General features: G+C 39.1%; 1 protein-coding gene across 1 annotated transcript in view; it reads left to right on the forward strand.

Annotated features, from left to right (window-relative positions):
- The first annotated feature begins 216 nt into the window (after positions 1-216).
- CCDC93 (coiled-coil domain containing 93) overlaps positions 217-19,108 on the forward strand; it is a 32,119-nt gene continuing 13,227 nt past the window's right edge. Inside the window, exons 1-12 of the mRNA XM_059476198.1 lie at positions 217-369; positions 1,379-1,492; positions 3,173-3,267; positions 5,740-5,851; positions 8,277-8,375; positions 9,410-9,466; positions 11,046-11,146; positions 12,029-12,068; positions 13,442-13,534; positions 14,022-14,072; positions 15,038-15,124; positions 18,235-18,351. Of these exons, the coding sequence (XP_059332181.1) occupies positions 328-369; positions 1,379-1,492; positions 3,173-3,267; positions 5,740-5,851; positions 8,277-8,375; positions 9,410-9,466; positions 11,046-11,146; positions 12,029-12,068; positions 13,442-13,534; positions 14,022-14,072; positions 15,038-15,124; positions 18,235-18,351 (1,008 nt within the window). The 5' untranslated portion in view covers positions 217-327. The remainder of the gene's footprint in view (positions 370-1,378; positions 1,493-3,172; positions 3,268-5,739; positions 5,852-8,276; positions 8,376-9,409; positions 9,467-11,045; positions 11,147-12,028; positions 12,069-13,441; positions 13,535-14,021; positions 14,073-15,037; positions 15,125-18,234; positions 18,352-19,108) is intronic.

Here is a 19,108-nt window from a genome sequence, read left to right on the forward strand (position 1 = left end):
CCGGGGCCGGCGGAGAGGAGCCGCGCACTGAGGGGCCGCGGGCACGGGGGCACCCGGGGGCGCCCCCAAGGGCGCAGCCCGCGGGCGGGGCCGCGGCCGTTGCGCTCCGCGCAGCCAGTCAGTCACATGAGCCGCCGCCCTCCTTCCCCGGCACCCCTCGGCCGCGAATGGCACGGCCCGGATGCGCTTGTACGCAAGGAGGGTGCGGGCGAACCATTGAGCGGGGGCGGGGGAACCCGGCAGCCGCCGGCCGGGAACACCCCTTCGCCGGGGCGCTGCGGCGGCGGGGAGCGGACGTGACAGCGGCGCGGCCGGCGGCGGAGCGCGATGGGGGTCCCGCGGGGACAGGAGCGCCAGGCCCCGCAGGAGGTACCGGAGCCGCGTCTCTCCCAGCCCCCCGTCCCCCGGGCGCTGCCGAGGCCCCGCTGCACCGGCGTCCCCGGGATCCCCGCCCGCTCCTGCCCCGGTTCCCGGCCCTGGCCGGCAGCGCGGGGGTCGGTGTCGCTCAGCGCGCTGGGCGCGGGGGACGCGGGGAGGCCTGCGGGGCTGCCGGCAGCGCTGTGCGGTCACCGTCGGTGCTCCATCGCCTCCCGAGTGCTCGCTGCAAGCCCGCCTGGCCGGGTTCCCGTGGCAGGCAGCGGGGAGGAGGAGGGTGCCCGGAGGGGTGGAGGCGGGCAGGGTGGGCAGGTGGGGCCGTGCAGCCCTCGGGCACACCTGGAGCCCTGTGAGCGGCTCTCCGGCCTAGGGCCGAGCTGCTGGGGAGCGCTGTGCCTCTGGGAAATCGCGTGTATCCCCGGAGCTGGGGGGTTCCATCCTCTAAGGGGGGACAAAAGCCCTGGGACGGGCTGGCTGTGCTGGTGAGGCTTCGGAGCACTGGGGCTGTCCGGGCTGCCCCTCACAGTTCACTTTTGTGACTGCCGTGCTCTGAAATTGCATTGCCCAAAAAGTGGAATTCCGTGTGAGCGTCTCCTCCCGGTTTTGTAGAAGGATTAGAGAAGCGTGTCCTGGTTTCGGCTGGGACAGAGGTTAAATTGAGGTGTGTGAGTTTATGAAGCCTGAAATTAAAAGAAACGTGTGAAATGGAGAATAAGTTAAGTGGCTTATGGCAATAGGACAATCTTAGTAGTTAGGGGCAAGCAGTGGACCAGGAGTTTGAACAGCAAAAGCAGATTAAAGTATTTAACTGGGTGAAAATATTTCTAAATGGACTTAACATCACATGTGCTACCTGTTTCTTTAATGTCTTTCAAATTAACAACCAGGTTGCTAATGTAAGGTAGGTTTACCCTGATATGTGGTCTGTGCCAAGGCTCGGAAAATGCTCACTCTTCAAATGAATGAGAAAAACTGAATTAGTGTTTTGTTGTTTGTTTGTCAGGTGGAAACGAGAGAAGATGAGGAACAAAACATCAAGTTGACTGAAATCTTGGAACTGTTGGTGGCTGCTGGGTATTTTCGAGCAAGAATCAAGGGGTTATCACCCTTTGACAAGGTGAGACCATTACAATATTTTAAACCCCTCTTTTAAGTATAAGAGGCTTATATGTTTTGCTGGTTTGCTTAGCAATTCTCTATAAGACAGTTGCAATTTATGAGGCTTCTCTGTGTGAATAATTCTGCAAATGACCTAGTTTCAGACAGACAGGACCTCCTCAGTCTTGAAAGACAATTTTGTGCAGCAAGGCCTGTTTTAAAGGTGAAAATTGGATGCAAACTTACTGCTGTCTGCTTTTTTTGGGTGCTATGGCCTATGCTAGAGTTGTGTGCAGGGAATTTTCCTCTCTCTCCTAGCAGCAGCTGGAATAGCTAGGCTTTGGATACTTGGAGATAGCATGGTAATTATTAATACAGCATTGATGAGAAATGAGGAAGTGTCTGTGTAAGAAAGGAACAGTTAGCCTGGTGAGATTATTTTTGGGCTGTTTTTACATATCTTTAGAATGTCATATTTGTTAACCTTTCATTGTTGTAGACAGGAAATGTGTGATGCTGACAGTGAGCAAAGTTCATGTTGAAGAGAGATTTCTGAATTGCTTTAATGCTGACACTGTGAGAAATTCCTGAACCAAGGTTTGAAAACACAGAACTACAGCAGCCTTGAAATGGATTCTTCTGTTTTCTGCTCTCTCTTTGATCATAGCACAGCCTCACTTTGCAATGCAATTTTATTTTATTCAAACTCCTTGGTATTGCTAACAGTCGCTGCTCAGGAGTCTGTGCTTTCAGACGGAGAAATTTCGAGGAGACTGCTTTGGATGTAACATTGTTGCATTTGTGTGTAGAAATCACTTACAGGTACTTAAATATAATTGCACAGTTACCATTTCATGACAGTGCCCAACCTCACCAAAATGAGCCTTGCTACTGAAAATAATCCCACTGCTAATGCAAAAGGGATATGTAGGTTATCATAGAGGGGAGTGTGAGAGGGGGAATATGGCAGAAACCTTGTTAGAAACCAAGGTTCCTAATTTGCTGTGTGATAATGGCAAGTTATTCCACATTTTAATCCCCTTTTCTCTTCTTTGCCTTTGCACACATTTAGGTTATTTTTCACATGTTTATGCAAGGTTGTATTTAAATATTTATGTAAAGTTGATGAAATGGCTCAGGAGTTTAAATATGCCCATGTCAGAATAGGGCCTGAAATAGAGATTTCTGCAGAGCTGGGGATTTCCTGTGTGCTGATACTGTGCCTAGCACTTTGTGTTGCATGTGTCAGCAAGCAAGAAATAATAATAGCAATGATGTATATAAAAAGGTAAATATAAGACTGCAGTAATTATGATCCTTGATAAAACTTTGATATGGTCACTTTTTGGAGGTCGTGACATTTAACATACTGTTGTGTTTTATCCTTTTGATTGTTTGTTGGTTTAGTTTTCTTTTTTCAATCTGAGAGCTGTTTCAAAACTAATATCTAAAGCTAAGAGAGGAATTTAGGTTGTCAACTGCTGGGTTGGTTTTTGTCTTCTTGTACACATGTATTGTGTATAGTATTGTATGAAGTTGGTATGATTGTGTTATCTGAGTCTGTCTCAGAGCAGAGAGAATACTGAGGGTGGTGAGATTACTGAGATGCAGTTTCTAAAATAAATAAAGCCTGGAAATGTATTTGTGTTTACCTGTTCAGTTTAGAATGGCCCTGACCATGCTGTTGCTCCTTTGCCAGGTGGTGGGAGGCATGACGTGGTGTATCACTACCTGCAGCTTTGACATTGACGTGGATTTGTTATTTCAGGAAAACTCTACTATTGGTCAAAAAATGTAAGTTGATTAAATGGCAAGTGGGGGATTTTTCTTCTTTTTCTTAGAAAATAAAATGTGGGTGGGGAGGGGGAGGTTACCTGATGTGTTTCTAAGGAAGAGTTTTAGTTCCAATTTCCTGCTTTTGGGGACTGTCTGTTTACAAAAGGCACAGGTTTCTGGGTTTCTCAGACTGTAGTTCCACAAATTCTAAATCCAGAAAGAAGCTTATTTCAAACCAGGCAGGGCTATTCCATTTGGGCTGCCATGCTCTTATATCCCTACTAAGCACTGAAAGCATTTATGTGGCTCCACACTGAACTGAATTGGGAACTGATCCAAATTAAAACCTACCAAAAAAAACCTGAAAAACCAAAACCCAAAAGAAAAAAAAAAAAGAAAATAGTTTTAACATGAATGAATTCCTGGATCCAGTTCTCTGTGCAGCTGCACAGATGCTTGTGCTGGCACAAGGGGATGATGCAGAGGCCAAAGCAAAGGGCAGAGGGAGCCCACGCTGCTGGAAGCTGCAGTGCAACATTAGAAGGCCTTCCCTGAGATCCCTGTGTCTGCAGTTGTGCTGTGTCAATAACCCCTGACTCCCTTTTATGGTTCTGGGTTAGAATTGTAGCATCAGCAAACAGAATTTAAAGCATGTCACTGTTGCCAAAATAGTTACCTGCCCCATACTGAGGGGGAGGATTTCCTTCCTCAGGGTGACCCAATGAGAACATTTTGTTTTGATTCATTTCTTATGCATGGAATTTGCTCATAAGCCAGCTAATTCCTGTGCCAGGGAGCTTATAGACATTGTTTATGCTGGGAAAGGGAACACATTCTAAACTCCATTATTTCTTTATGTCTGATAAAAGAGACATAATTAAAATTTACAGGAAACAAGTTTAGCCTGATAAGTTACAGTGGTCTATTAAGAGACTTATTTACTTAGTGTAGTTAAAAAGAACATCTTTCTGTGTTTTCTTGAAAATCATAGAGAATTGGCAAGGGTTTTCAAAATAAATATTTGTGGGTATTGCAATTGGAGACACTCAAAGATATAGATAACTAACTACATCATAGATAACTAACTACATAAAGCATTGCTGAGTGCAAAGAATTAAGTAGAGACTAGGAATGAAAATGGCAGTGGTAGTTTTTTGTCCTTGCTTTCCTTAAAAACATGGTAGGAACTGGTTAAGTCGTTCCCAAAATGTTCTGTTATTTTTCCAGCTGACTGGATGCAAAACTGGCAAAACAAAAATCAGGCTCCTCTCCCAAAACAGCAACAATGATTTATTTGTAAATCTAAAGTGTTCAGAACATAGGAGCATGGGCTGTTTTGATGTCCATGTAATGTTTGTGTTGGTAGAGGCTCAGGGCTTCTGTGGTGTTTTCAAGATAAAGCAAAGTTAAACTGTGTTTTCTCAGTATTATTCCAAAGTGATGGTGTTACACCATTGTGATGGTGTCCTGTTATTTAATTGCTGGGCTCAAATAAATATGGAAGCATACATTAGGATAGTTTTTTGTTTTAATTGCATTTGCTTTGATTGTGCTTCACTTCCCTTTAGGAAGTAAAATGTTTCAGGCTCTATTTCCAGATTTTGGTCACTGTCTCCTATCTCTTGATCCCCTTTTGTTCTTCCAGGACCTTAGTTGTCCATTTGGACAGTGCTAAATATCCGTGAGGTCAGTACTGGAGCAGTTAATTTCTTTTCCTTTATGGGAAAATAGCTTTGGATTTCCAAGTAAAATTCTCATCCTCAGTGGTTACACCTGCTTTAAAAATGTACTTGCCAACATTGACAGCAAAAAAAATTCCTCCCCTAAAATTAGGTATTCAGTGGAAATAGGATGAATTTCTTACAGATGGATCCCTTGTGGCAGGGTAATCCTTTCACTTAACCAGCTCTTACTGAGCTCTAGAATGAGATTGCTGCCAGCAAATTCAGTTTTAGTCACTTGAAAAGCATGAGAAGTGCACTGTGTATTTAGCTTTCAAGTGCAGTATGTATTTAAATTCAGAAAGTTTCAGGTGTAACATCAATATTTATTTTGAGAGTTCTGCTAAATAAAGTTTTAAGTCCTTACATTTGTTTCTGGACTTCCTTGGAGTGTACATCTCTTAATGTAACTGCTCTTAAAGTTACTGTCATGTTGGGTGTACCCTATAACATGCAAAGGTTTGTGGTGGTATATTTTAAATGGATATTTTCTCTGTCCAGGCATGCAGATCTTGAAATTTTCTGTAGTAGTTAAATGAATTTCCAAGGTAGGAGCCTGTAAGTGGGGCTTAATCACCTCTTCACAGACTGATGATATAAATAGTGCCTGTAAAAGCTGTTTGGGAAATGAGTTGGATTGCTTTTCATTATATATAGTGGAAGTTACTAGAGGGAATCTTTGAACTACTGTGTTTGCAAAAATAATCTGTAATTTACAAAAGAAAATTGTAGCATATATACATCTGTCTTTTTATTGTTTTTATAATAGTGCCTTAACTGAAAAAATCGTGTCAGTATTACCAAAAATGAAGTGTCCACATCGTTTGGAACCACATCAGATCCAGGGACTGGATTTCATTCATATATTTCCTGTTGTACAGGTAATAATTTTGTGGTGTATTGATACTTTGCTGAAAAAAGTCAGAAAACTTGCATAAAAAATAGAACAAAGCTTTGAATTATTTGGCTCTTTATTTAACTTTGGGATAAGTAAGCACAGAGAAGTAGTTTGGATTGATGTTTTTAAAGAATGAAGTGACATTATGGAAGATGGAATTTTGAAGCATTGTTTTATCCACATTTAGAAAGTAAACAAAACAAACTCTGAATTCTTGGCAGTGGAGTCAGATTGTGCCTATTGTGGAATGCCTGCTGAAAGAAACCTGAATTTAATCTTGTTGTGGAATCTGATAGTCTGCTTTGGCAGATTAGGAAATAGAACAAATGCCTTCCAGTCTCTGTTTAATTTATGGAGTAAGTTATGCAGATAAACCATGAATCAGAAGGGTATGAATAAGGCAAAAGTCATTGGGGTAATTTCTTTAAGCATAATTTATCCTTATTTCCTATCACTTAAAACTGTGTTCTGACAAGTGATCCTCTTACTGTGTATTTGCTGAGCACCACTGACTCACCATGTGCCTCATTCTCAAGTTTATTGAGATTTAAGCTAACACTTGATGTGTTCCAGTTACATGTGGTATTTGGAGAATCCTTGGCATTTTTGATTTTCCTTTCATCTACACACGGAAAGGTATCTTTGAGATAGGGAAAATGAAGACTGTTAAGCAAGCTTCTTTTCCAATAAATATCTCCTTACCTCATGCCTGTGAAGGAATTTAGCAAGTAAGAAGAATCTAAATTTCAATCTGTAAGAAGTGGGGAAAACTTCCTGGTGCTCTTTCCTCTTCTAGTTGCAAGCTCCTGAGGAAAACCACACTTAACTGCACTCCCCACAAAACTTTCTGTGGTGTGTGCTGCTCTTACACAGCTTTCAGGCTCTGGAAAGTTTGTATCTTGCTAATGTGTGTTTTTGCTTCTGAACCCTTATTTCCTATACAGAAAAAAAAATAAAATTCAGCCCAGGTGAGTTTCTTGCCCTGGTCACTGGATGGCAATGACTGGTTACATTTATCAAACACTAGGCTTCTTTCATAGGAAATATATTCCTCCTGTAAAAACAATAGCACTAGGTGTTTTTTTCTGTCACCTGTTTTATCACAAATCCTGGTGTGGGATATTGCTTCTGGAAAGGAGAACTATTAATTCTAAACAGGGAGGAAATCTGCTTCTGTGTTTGTCTGAGGGCAGTGACTCCCAGTATTTGTAGCTGGCCAGTAGGTGGTACAGCTGACTCATACAAGTCTTTTTTTATGGGCTTAGTTTTTGGTATGTAGAGGATCTTGGTTTAAAAATTGTGGCTTTCTGTCAGCTCCCTGTGAAGTTCTGCCTGCTCCATGTACTGCAGGTCCCTCATTTCATCCCAGCCAAGACAGACTTTCAAGAAAACTTGTTGGTGTCACCAGAATACTGTTCTGAAAAAGACCATGCAAAATATGAAATGCTGACTACACCATGTAGGATTTATGTATTTGATAATGGCACTTTATTCAATGCCCTGGTAAAATCACGATTCCACTTTCTATCTGTAAATCTCAAATCAGTTTTCAAATACTACAAATGCTTGCTCTTAAGTCTGGCATTGTGTCCCATTAGCTCTTACACTGTGCAAGTATTTAGATGGATCCTTCCCTACAGGAAGAAATTGGGCTGAGTTGGCTCACTGCCATAGACTGTAGCAGAACTTTAAAAAAAAATTTAAAAATCTTACAAATACTCCATTGGGCAGAAATGTCATTGTACTTCCTAATAAATTCTGCATATGATCACAGGCAAAATATGTACACAGTCTTGTGTTGAGATGTTCTTGGTAATTAATATTCTTCATTTTCATCTCTTGTTGTCATCACGTTCCCCTCACTTTCCAGGGGTTCATCGTTATAGCACAGGAAACAGTTGTTGGTTCAAACTTGAATCCCACAACTGATCTCATCTCTTCTGTGACCTCCTGCACAGGCTGTCAACAGTCTGCAAGATTTATCTTCTCCAACACAGTTTAAAATGTACTTCAGTATTTTGTGGCTTTTTGTGTGGTCTTATAAATGTCAGAAGAAGCCTTTTTTCTTGCACAGCCATGTGGTTCTTCATGAGCACTTCATAGGCTTGAAGATCTGTCTGTTCCTGGTGGAGCTGTAGTCTTTTAAACCAGTGTGTGATCTACAGTAGGAGAATTTCATACAAGAAACATATGCACAAAAGAAAAAGAAATGTTTATAAAGTCACAAATACTGACACTTTTTGTTAGGGTTAGGCCAAAGAGTTGCCATGATTACAAATAAATCACATGCTCTTGTTTCCATGCTTAAAAATGTGCTTTTAGCTTTTATCATGTATTAAAAAATTAGGCAGCAGTTTGGTGCTTGCTGCTGTTATTGTTTTGTTTTCAGCTAATACAATTTTTTTCAGTGGCTGGTGAAACGTGCAATAGAAACAAGGGAAGAAATGGGAGATTATGTCCGTTCTTACTCTATATCACAGTTTCAGAAAACTCACAGGCTGCCAGAGGTAAGATTGAGGCAGTTCTTGTTTCTGTTATATGTCAGATGTTCAGTTGCAGTACCATCCTCACAGCTCTGAAATCTGCACGCTTCACCAGAGTTGCTCTTGCCATTTTATGAATGAGTCCTAAAGAAATCCCCTACAAATTTATCTGGGAAAAAATTGAAGCATTATTGTGACAGAAATTTTGTAGATTCTGGTTAACTTTTGCCTAATGATTGCCTTAGTTTTTCTGCAGTATTTGGTATTTTTATGTCTTTGTGTTCAGAAGCACCCAGCATGCTGTGGAGAACCTAATGTAGTTAATTGAGAATGAATATGCTGTTAATACTCTGTCATTTGGGGTTTCTTCCAGAGTGCTGAAAGGCAGCTCTTGTCTTCCTGTATCCAAACCCCAAAATTTGCTTCTGAAAACTAGATTTGTAAAAAACTTCATTCAATAACTGATCTTTTCTTCAGCAATGAGATGAAGTTTCCTTCATAGAGGAGGAGAGATTGAATGAGCTTGGATATATGCCTGTAGTGCAAAGCCATCAGTTCTGTTCTCACATATCAGTTGGCAATTCCATTTTTAACATTTAGAACCTAAGTTTTGTCCCTTAGTAATAGGATTAAAGATAGATGTCTCTTGTATGGGGATAGACAGATTTAATTAACTTGGCATGCTTTTGATTTTGGTTTTTTTAAATAATTATCTTTAATGCTTAGAAACTAAACAGTAGGGGAAACTTCTCTTTTCCACATCAAGCCTATCCCAGCTTCATTTCTTAATAGTGTATTCAAGATTGGAGATCCCAGTAGTGGGCTGGGACTGCTTTTGTGTCAGGACCTGCCTGAGCAGAGAGCCCAGGCTGCTGACCTGGACACAGTTTTGATGACCTATCTCCCATCTGAAGGCAGAAGCAAGTACTTTCCTTTTTACACCAAATCACTGGGCAACTCAGAAACTGTTTGACAGCTTTGTTTCACAGAATCATTAGAATGTTGGAGATTTAGTGTCCATTCCTGGTGTTTTAATTACCTCCACTAATGTCTTTCAGGATGATGAATTCATGCAAAGAAAAGAGAAGGCACTCAAAACAGTTACTGATATCTTTGTAAGTATGTTAGATTTCTTTTTTTTTTATGGCCAAGTGAGTGTTTTTAGTAATGAAATGGATGTGGTTAATTGGGTTTTCTCATGAGAAGATCCCAATTAAGTTACATGTTGATCTTCATCATTGAGACAGGTCTCAAATGCCAATATATCACATTGATAGGTGAGCACTGTATGAGGAGATAAACCACATCCACTGCCTGCATGGGCTGTGTGGAATCCCACACTATCAAACAAAAGTCACAGGGTAGCCTGCAGACTGTTAAACCCTCAGCAGATTTAAATGTGTGTTTGAAGCTATCAGCAGTTGTGCTATTTGCCTTGAAATTGGTTAATATGGTGATGATCTCAATTATCTGCATTTCAGAACTTGACTTTTTCACTTGTAATTAGCAATGAAAGTAAACACCCTGCTTTCTTCAAGTAGCAGATGTTGGTTGGGAAAGGTGATCTCACCTGTGTTCTCCCTTTTCCCATGCAAATCTCCTAACTCTTGGATAAACTGTTTGTATATATTTTTTGAAAGCTTGTTCATGGATGCACAGAGAGGTAAAATAGTAAAATACCTAAGCTCTCTCACTCTCATACCTGAATTCAGCTGTCTGGCTGCAGTTTCTGTCCTTGCTTTCTAATTTCCTCTTTCCTTGGGACCATCAATTCACCATTTCTGACTCACAGTAGTTCACTGCTGCTTTGGGTTTTTTGGACCATCTTGATAAATTCCAGGGCAGCATTTGACAAGAGAGGAGAAATCTGAGTTTGCTTTGAATGGGACATTTTCAAGGTTCTTCAACAGAAAGTGAAACCCTGCTCTCCTGAGAAAATCCCTGTTTTTTCAGACAGCTCTAGCCAGGCACCCTGAACTCTTCATCCACAGATGGAGGTGCTCAGTGCTGGTGTAAGGAGAGGTTGTGTAATGGGCCAGACAAGTCACCTTACTCTTTTGGCAGGTTTTGGAGGGAGGTAGTTGTTTTTTGTACAAATGACCTGAGTGTAATATATGTGGTTGAATTACAGATGTGTTTGCAGAATAACATTGCAATGAAAGTCTCCAGGTGATGACCAATGTAGCTCCTTTGTTAATCTATTTGAATAATTGTCCTTGCTTTGGAAATTTCAATTGCAGTTTCTAAAATGTTGTTTCCCATGTTTTGATTGAATTTTTTAATTATTAGCAGACTTACAATGAGTCTTTTACTCCAGCTAGAAGCACTTGCCTTTCCAGTGAGACATGTATTCTGTTTTACACATTAGCTTACCCTCTATCAATTTGTACTTGTTTGAAATCTCCACTTTGGGATCACATCTTTGAAAAAGATGGAAAGCCATTTCAGCAGTGTTATGGTGCAGGAATTCTTTGTTGAAAATAATAGTTTGTGTGGAATGGAAAGCCAGATTTAAAACAAAATGTTCTCCCTTCTGTTTTTAAATTGCAAGCAGCTCTATCAGTACAAAATAGTAATTGTGAATTCTTGTTTTATTTAATGGGCTGTTGTTGAACTAATGGATTACACTTGGATAGCAGGAGATTAAAGTCATTTTACTACCAAACTTCTTGAGACTTTTTCACTGTCTTGCAGGAGGTTTACAAGCCCCAGAGAAAATACAAACGTCAGACAGGAGCTGAGGAGCTGCTGGATGAGGAATCAAAGGTTCATGCCACACTTCTGGAATATGGCAGGTGAAAGGCTTCATTTAGCTCTCTCTCTTGGTTTTATTGTGTTTTTTTATAAAAGCAGCTTAAATACATCATCCTTCCAGATAGTGTGTCAATCAGTGTTAGGTTTTTGCAAGCAATCCACTGAAAATTTGGTGAAAAAGGACCTGCAGTTGCTGTTGCTTCTTTTTGTCATTCTGATGTGGCTGCTGCATCAGGAGGCTGAATCATGGTTGAATGTTTTGTCTTCTCACTTTGCTGCAAACTTCCATTCAGAGACAAAGCTACCCAGCCTTTCAATTTTCCATTATCTCTGAAAGTCCCTCTGGTTTACTGAGAGCTCTCCAAACACATAAAAATGAAGTTACAGAGCTTCTATTTCTAGATTCTATTTCCAGTTTTCCTTTCACAGTTTAGTGGTAAGGACATCTTGTCTGCTGTCTGAGCTCTTAATACTTAACAAGTGCAGATTACATCTGAATTCCATTTTGTATCTTCTGGGGCTTCTTTTCCCCCATAGCCATAGATTTTTTGATTTTTTTGTCTGATTGTTTTGAGTATTTTCCTTTTAACAGTAACATGAACTGTAGTGTAATAGCTCAGAATTAACTTTCAAATGGGAAGAGAGCATTGCCTTTTCCTCTCATGAGCTTTACATGATAATATTTTATGGAAAGTCAAGATTTGAAAATCTTGATGGGATATGGCATATTCAGATAATGGATCTGAAACCATTCTGTAAATATGCTCCAGTACCTGCTTATTTGGTTTACTCAAAACATTTCAAAACTAATTTGATCCTGGCTCTTGGTGCATATCTTATGTTGAAAATTGATAAAAACTTAATGTATTTGTGGAAGTCATAAACAACAGTATTTTTCCTTCATGTTTCTGTTGTTCTTTTAGGAGATATGGATTTAGCAGACAAGCAGGAAAAACAGAACAGGTAAAAATATACTAATTTAAAACCCTCAAACTGTGGGAAGAACAGCATTGTTGAAGTGTTGGTTACTGTTAAATCTTAAAATACAGCAGAATGGACAGCTATAACTTCTACTGTTAACAGATTTTAAAAATGGCTAACTGCAATTAAAAATTGTATGCCATGAAAGGTGTAATTGATTACCCTTTTTAAAGGATTTCCTTCATCTCTGCTTACAGATCACATTTTGCAAACTTATTTTTTGTTTAAAAGAAAGAGGGTTTGGGCATTGGGTTTGTTTTGGTTTGACTTTTATTGTTAGGTAATGACATATTTTCTATTTATATTTTTCAACTGAGTGTTCCATAGTGTGATCATTAAAGAGTCTTTCTTTTTAAAGAACCATTCAGCTTGGTAAGAAATATTTTAGACATTTATTACAAAACACTTTGTTTAATGTGATCGAGAAACCTATAAATAAATAAAATTATAAATAAATCATTGTCCTTCTGGAAAATTAGCATCCTTGCTGTGCTTTTGATGGTTATGGCATCTTAAAATGTCCATAAAATGCTGGGTACCTGCAGTTTTGTGATTTCAGTGCAGATATTAATTTGGCTACAAGTCTTTATTACAGAGATAATGAAGGTAATGCATTAAACACATCATGGACCCAGCAATACATTGAGTAGATTAAAGTTGCTCTTCTTCATTATCTCAGTATTCCACATACAAATGTCACATTTATGTTTTTATAAATGGAGATATTTCTCAATCTAGGAATGCCTTCAGAGTCACCACTAGTCATGTTTATAGAGTTCATTTTGTTTCTTCAAAAATTCTGATGCCTTTGGGATATTGTATATTAGATATTGTGGAAGCTGAGCCCCCAGTAAGGCAGAAATGGACAGTGAAATATGTTAGTGGTGTGGTAGGGTGACCTAGAAATTGAGTCTGGCTGTCCCCAGTTCTCTTTGCTTCAGTGGTACAAATTCTTCTAACTGAACCAGGCATGTTTGCAATTTTTATGTTGTATGTTTGTTACACCAATATTAAGTTGCAAAAACGATTTATTAAAAAAAAAAATCAGTCCTGTCCTGTGTAGTAGACATCATATTCTGGGTTGTCTGAGGTTGGCAGCTCTCAGAAGGCTGTGCAATAAGGAATCTTCAGACCAGACAAGTCCATAGGAAGGCAGAGACACAGTTGGAATACCTGTGAGAAATCAGGAAGGCTTACATTTCAGTTGGCATGATTTGGAGGGTGAGGATGTTCCAGCAGCTGAAATGTAGCTGTTCTGTTTATATGAATACATTCCAGTTTTCTCCTTGATGTCTTTCTTAACACTTTATTATACCTAGTTCCAATATTCTAACGTCTTAATTTTTCTTTAAAAGGCTGAAGATAAAAAAGCAGTGCTACCTCCAGGGCTTGCAGCAGCAGGGAAGGCTGAGCCTTCTGATGAAGATGACCTTCAGGTTGCTGAGGAGGTGAGCCCCAGACACAGCAGGCATGGGAGTTACTAACCTGGGGGAGAGACTTCAATTTTCACTGCCCAGTCATTCTCCAAAAGAAGGAAAATCTCCATGGTTAGTTAAAGTGAAAGTTGCTTCCCACAGGAGAATACAGAGCTTGAAATTGATCCACAAAATTAATGCTTTTTGGTATTTAACACCTATAACCTCTTTATTATTTCTTGAATCTGAGCATTTTTTAAAAAGGTTGATTTTTGGTTGACAGTGGGAGTGGAATAGTCTGAGTGAAAGTTTACTATTACAAGAAATTTTCCTTACATTTGGTAACTTTAGCCACCTCTTCTTTTCACAGACTTAGGGCCCTGTTGCATGTTTTAAAATTACATGATTTTATGCATGATTACATTATATTATACTAATTTTATGTATATGTCCCTGGCAGAAAGATAACAAAATGTTAGAAGTTAAATTGTTATGTATAATTCTTCATGTTTTGCTGTAGCTTCGCATTAAAACTCTGATGACTGGCATGGCTGCAATGGCAACAGAAGAGGTCAGTAGCATTTAAAACTGATATAGTTTTCTTTAAATTATGGTTGATTGTGGTAATTATTCTTAAAATCAGGCTGCTGATTCAGGTCTGAAGTCATGGAATGACTGTGTTTAAATTTTCATAAGGAGAGTGCATAAAAATGGTTGAATTAGGAAGACAGTAAATTTTACAAGGCTAATTAGTTCATCATTTGCCTTGAAATGGTAATGACAGTATAAATAAATGCCTATTCCAAATGATGTCTACAAGAATTTCAGGGGAAAGACATCACCCTGCAGCTACCCAAGATGCACTATCTTACTTCGTTCATCTTGTGAAATTATTCGGAGGATTATTGGGGAGAGTGCTGGAAAACTGTGCCTTTCAAGGTTCTTTTCAAAACACTTATAAATACAGCATTAGTCTAAGACACAGAAAATACTGGATATGTATCTTCTTTTCTTAGTTTGTTGTATTTAATGAAATAGTGGAACTTGTAGTCTGTTCTTTGATTTCTGGCTGAAAGGACTGGAAATAATTTCAGCTGTTAAACATTGTTTCTGTTTATGGTGGAGTCATGAAAGAAAAGGTAATAATTAGTCTAGTCTCAGAGTTGACTGACCTGATTTCTACTGAAATCCATTGTAGAATTCAGTTCTGTTTGAAAACTGGTTTTATACATGCATGCAGTTTAAAGGTGAATTCTTGCACGTGCCTGCATGCTTAGAGGTTTGTTAAGCAAATGCAAAATTCAGTATAAAGAACAAAAGTTTCTGAAATAAGAATAATTTGCTAAAAGGATTTAAGTGGGACATTTCTGTCAGCAAGATTAGGTTTGGGGGGTGGAATTTTTCCTGGACTTTTCTTATGATAGGGATTTTTACTCATTGTGCAAATTTCTGTTTAAAATTAGAATTTATTGGAAATTATCATGTAAAAGTACGGGCAGTTCCAAAGCTCCAAGCATTTTCTTGATACAATTGCAGGGCAAACTGACAGCAAGCACAGTTGGCCAGATTGTTGGGCTCCAGTCAGATGAGATCAAGCAAATTGTGTCTGAATATGCTGAGAAGGTAAGTGTGTTACCTGAGTGGGTTTAACCACATGGTGTTGAATAGCATTTTAATTTAGGCTTTAAGCTGCCAACTTCATTGCCATGATTCTCTTGAAACACACTTTTTAATACATGCTGTGGGCAGCAGTACAGCCAGAGTTTAGGAAAGTACTTCAAAGAGACTTCAACACACCCAGGCTTTTGGTGTGATAGTACAAGTCCCTGAATTGCATTTGTGACTAATTTGGGTTTAAGACCTGCCTAAATCCTTTCATGGATGAAGAGGAGCCTGAGTTGTATCTATTCAAACTAGAGGCCTAAATTCTTGATATGCTTTAAAATGTTCAGTGTTAAGCACAGAAATACAGCTCTGTGGGCCTGCTCAGAGAAAAGTCTAGGCCTCCTGCACTCAGATTTCCAGATGTTTGCACTAGACTCCAGTTCTCAGTCATGCTCTGTATCTCAAGTTTTGAATCTCATCTCATCAAACCCAAAGCTTTGTTGGTTTGAGAAGTCAAAGCAATTAAATGTGTGTGTTTGTTTGCTCCAGTTGCTGTGTTCAGCTGTGATTGTTTTCTGCAGTAATGTGAAAAGAAAATCTGGCTCTTCAAGCAATTAATGCATCCAATACATCACTGCCAGATATGAGTTATAGGTCGCTCTTACTTGTCCAACAGTCTTCTCATATTTCTTCCTTTTTGTTGACACATTTGAGGTATGGAGCTTTCCCATTTTGGAGATAAACCCTATAGCTCAACAGCAAATTCTTGGCCTTTCTTTATTATAAAAGATTGGAAGAACAGAAGCCCAAGGGTCATATTTCAATGTTACATTTCTTCTGTTCTGAGAGAAGGGAGCAGGACCTTGACTATTATAGTAGAGCAATGATTAATACCCTGAAAAGTAAGAACTGATTCAAGTCAAACCAAAAATAGATCACTTTTCAAATCTATGGGATGTGATAAAAAAATAGAATTTCTGTGCATGTATGCATGCACCAGGAAAAGAATTAAGGATGTTATCAAAGAGTTTATTGAAGCATCAGCAATGTTTGGATGTAATTTTAATAGTCATAGATCGTGGTAACTGTACATAACATGAGAAACACAGCAGTGCTTATTAACTGTACATAACATGAGAAACACAGCAGTGCTTGTTAACTGTACATAACATGAGAAACACAGCAGTGCTTATTTTTTTATCAGTTTTGTCTTACCACAAGCCCAGTAAAGATCCCTGACAAGCCAAATCCTAGGTCGGATGTTGGCCATGGGCCAGGACCTTTCTTACACAAGGCATTTTTGCAGAAGGTCAATGCTTAGAATTTTCTGCATTTGCCCCTCCATTCTGCTGCCATGTTAACCTGCTGAGTGAACTGGAGGAAGGACTGTAGTGTTATTCCTTACCCTCTGAAAATACTGGCAGAAAATTATTAATTAATAGCAAATTGATCATCTTTAAACAGTCAGAGACATTAGTGATGGTTCTTTCCCATTTTCAAAAAGCAAGCTGTAAAGTTCACTTTTTGAAATATGATCCACTTTTTTTTAATGGCAAAGCTGTACTACATGGATTTTTACTATTTCTGCAAACATCAGTGTCAGAATAGTTTAGCTCATGTTTGTTTCTCTTGCATTTCCATTTTTCTCCATTTGTGTCTTATGCATGTGAGAGGCTAAATGTGGTGGTGAGAAGGATAAGGTTTTGGAATGCATAACATGATGAATGTAATTTGACTAAATAATGAGAGGAATAAGTAAGACTGTATATTTGTTGAGTAGTTCAGGGTCACAGGTGTTGCTTAGAGGCATTTCTTCCTTTCCTAACAACAAAAGCAAAGAAAGCCTCTGAATTGTTGGGTTAAGCCATCAGAATTGGGCTTTTCTTGCTGTGGATGTAGAAACATAAGATCATTAAGCTGCTGTTCAATATGAATTACATAGAAAATGTAGAGGAGGAAGACAGGCTTTGCCTCTTATTTTCATTTAAAATTAAGCTGCTTACCCATCTGCCTGGAGTGGAACCAGGAGCAGATATAAGTGAAGAATATATCACATTCCTTGTAGCATTTTAGCTGATTATGCATTGTAGCAGTTGTCAACATTGGGTAATTATTCAAAAAGCACTTAGTATTGAAGTCTTTGACAGACTGTAAATTAGCACTTGAGGTACTTGAAAATGAACTGGTTTTCTAGTGAAATATTGGAAAATGGATTAAGTGAAAAAAAGTCTGAGTGTGTGAAGCAAATTACAAAAACAGATGGATGTAAGTATCAAAGTGAAGACTTTCAAAAGGTACAAATAATTTTTAGGCAAATAATCCCTTAGAGATCAAGATATCACTGCTTTTTAATGATTCTTTTGTCTACTGCAAATATACAATTTCTATTCTAAATGTTATTTTTCCTAAAGAATGTTTCTGTCAGCTTTGCTTTCACAATTCAGAGAGAAGAGGAGGCTGGATCCAGATTGCTGTCTCTGTTATCATTTATGAGACACTCTTGGCAATGCATGCTGGATGGAGTAGTTCTCCAAGGCTGGTGTCAGCAGTGCACATGCACACACAAAAAAAACCAAAAAAACCAAAAAAACCCCAAAAAAAACCCAGAGTGGTAAATGCATCTGCCACACTGAGTATGTCATTGTCATTCAGCATGGAGATGCAGCCAAGCCTCTATTTCAGAATACATTATTGTTCAAGGCTTCTGAAAATTCTGGAGCTACTTGTTGGGATGTGGAACATCTCTGATTCAACAAGTTCAGTGAATACCATGGCTTAAGGTGTTTTTTAGTATGCTTGTATTTTTTCCATTGAAGAACTCTACTGGGTTTAACCATAATGCTGATACAAAAGAATTGTCTATCTTCTAGTACACTGTAGTATTTTCCACCTGTCCCAGGGCAACTGACTTTTTGAGCTTACTTCACTTGCAAATTTTGGAATATAATTCAGTTGTTCAGCTGCTTGCTTATTTTGATGGGAGGTAGATCAGTAAGTCATTCTTTTGGATAGACACAGTTCTTGATAAGGAATGTCACAGGTGTGTCCCACTTTGGTATTTCCTGAGCTTCTGAAGAATCAGAAAACAATGCTGTGGGGTCCAAAAGGCTGTTGTTCTTGTTTTTCAGCAATCTGAGCTTTCTGCTGAGGAGAGACCAGAAAGGCTTGGAGCTGCCCAGCAACACAGAAGGAAGGTGGCATCTCTCAACAAGCAGATCTTGCAGAAAACCAAACTCCTCGAAGAGGTAAGTATTGTGTGTGTAGTAAAGAAGAAAACATTGATAAAGAGGTTGATCACAAAGTTTTTGCCATCCAGAAAATACCTGCAAGGTGTCTTCTGCACCAGCAATTTGTCATGCTGAACACTGATTCCTCTGCTTGCATTGTCCTTGGATTGTGAGAGCAGGCTGTGTTCCTGGGGGCAGTTAGCTCAGCCTTAATTTTGGGAAGAACCATGATTTTACCATTTTGAATGCTGAGGGCCCTTTAATTCTGTGCAGCTTGTTTTCAGTACATAACAATCTCAGTGCTGTTTTTATATGGGGAAAAAATGTACTGACAGCTGTAAGCCAAATATAATCCTTTTATCACTTTACTAAAGTAAGAATTTCCTGGCTGAATTTCATTTACCACTTGCCAAAAGCAGCTTTTGAAATCAGTGACAGTCAAGAACAATGTCTTTTAAGAAATATTTATGGAGTTCTGGCTTCAATACTGCAGTAAATTTTGGCAAGATTTCTCAAAACTAAAAATTCATGTCAGTTTTCATGAGATGTGGACTGGAGACTTAAAATTTTTTAGTTAGAGTAAAATTTGTTGGTGAACTATTGCTAAAAAATATGAAAAACAATTAAAAAGCTTTATGTTTATAAATTTGGAAAGGGAAGAGTGGAGCATTAAGTCACAGCTGTGTGTTGTGAACAGCACACTAAAATAGCATGAAAGGAAGTGGAACTGAGCTACATGTGCATTTTTTGTTTGCTCACTTTTGCTCCACTTTTG

This window comes from Ammospiza nelsoni, chromosome 7 (genome assembly GCF_027579445.1).
Source record: "Ammospiza nelsoni isolate bAmmNel1 chromosome 7, bAmmNel1.pri, whole genome shotgun sequence".
NCBI lineage: Eukaryota > Metazoa > Chordata > Aves > Passeriformes > Passerellidae > Ammospiza > Ammospiza nelsoni.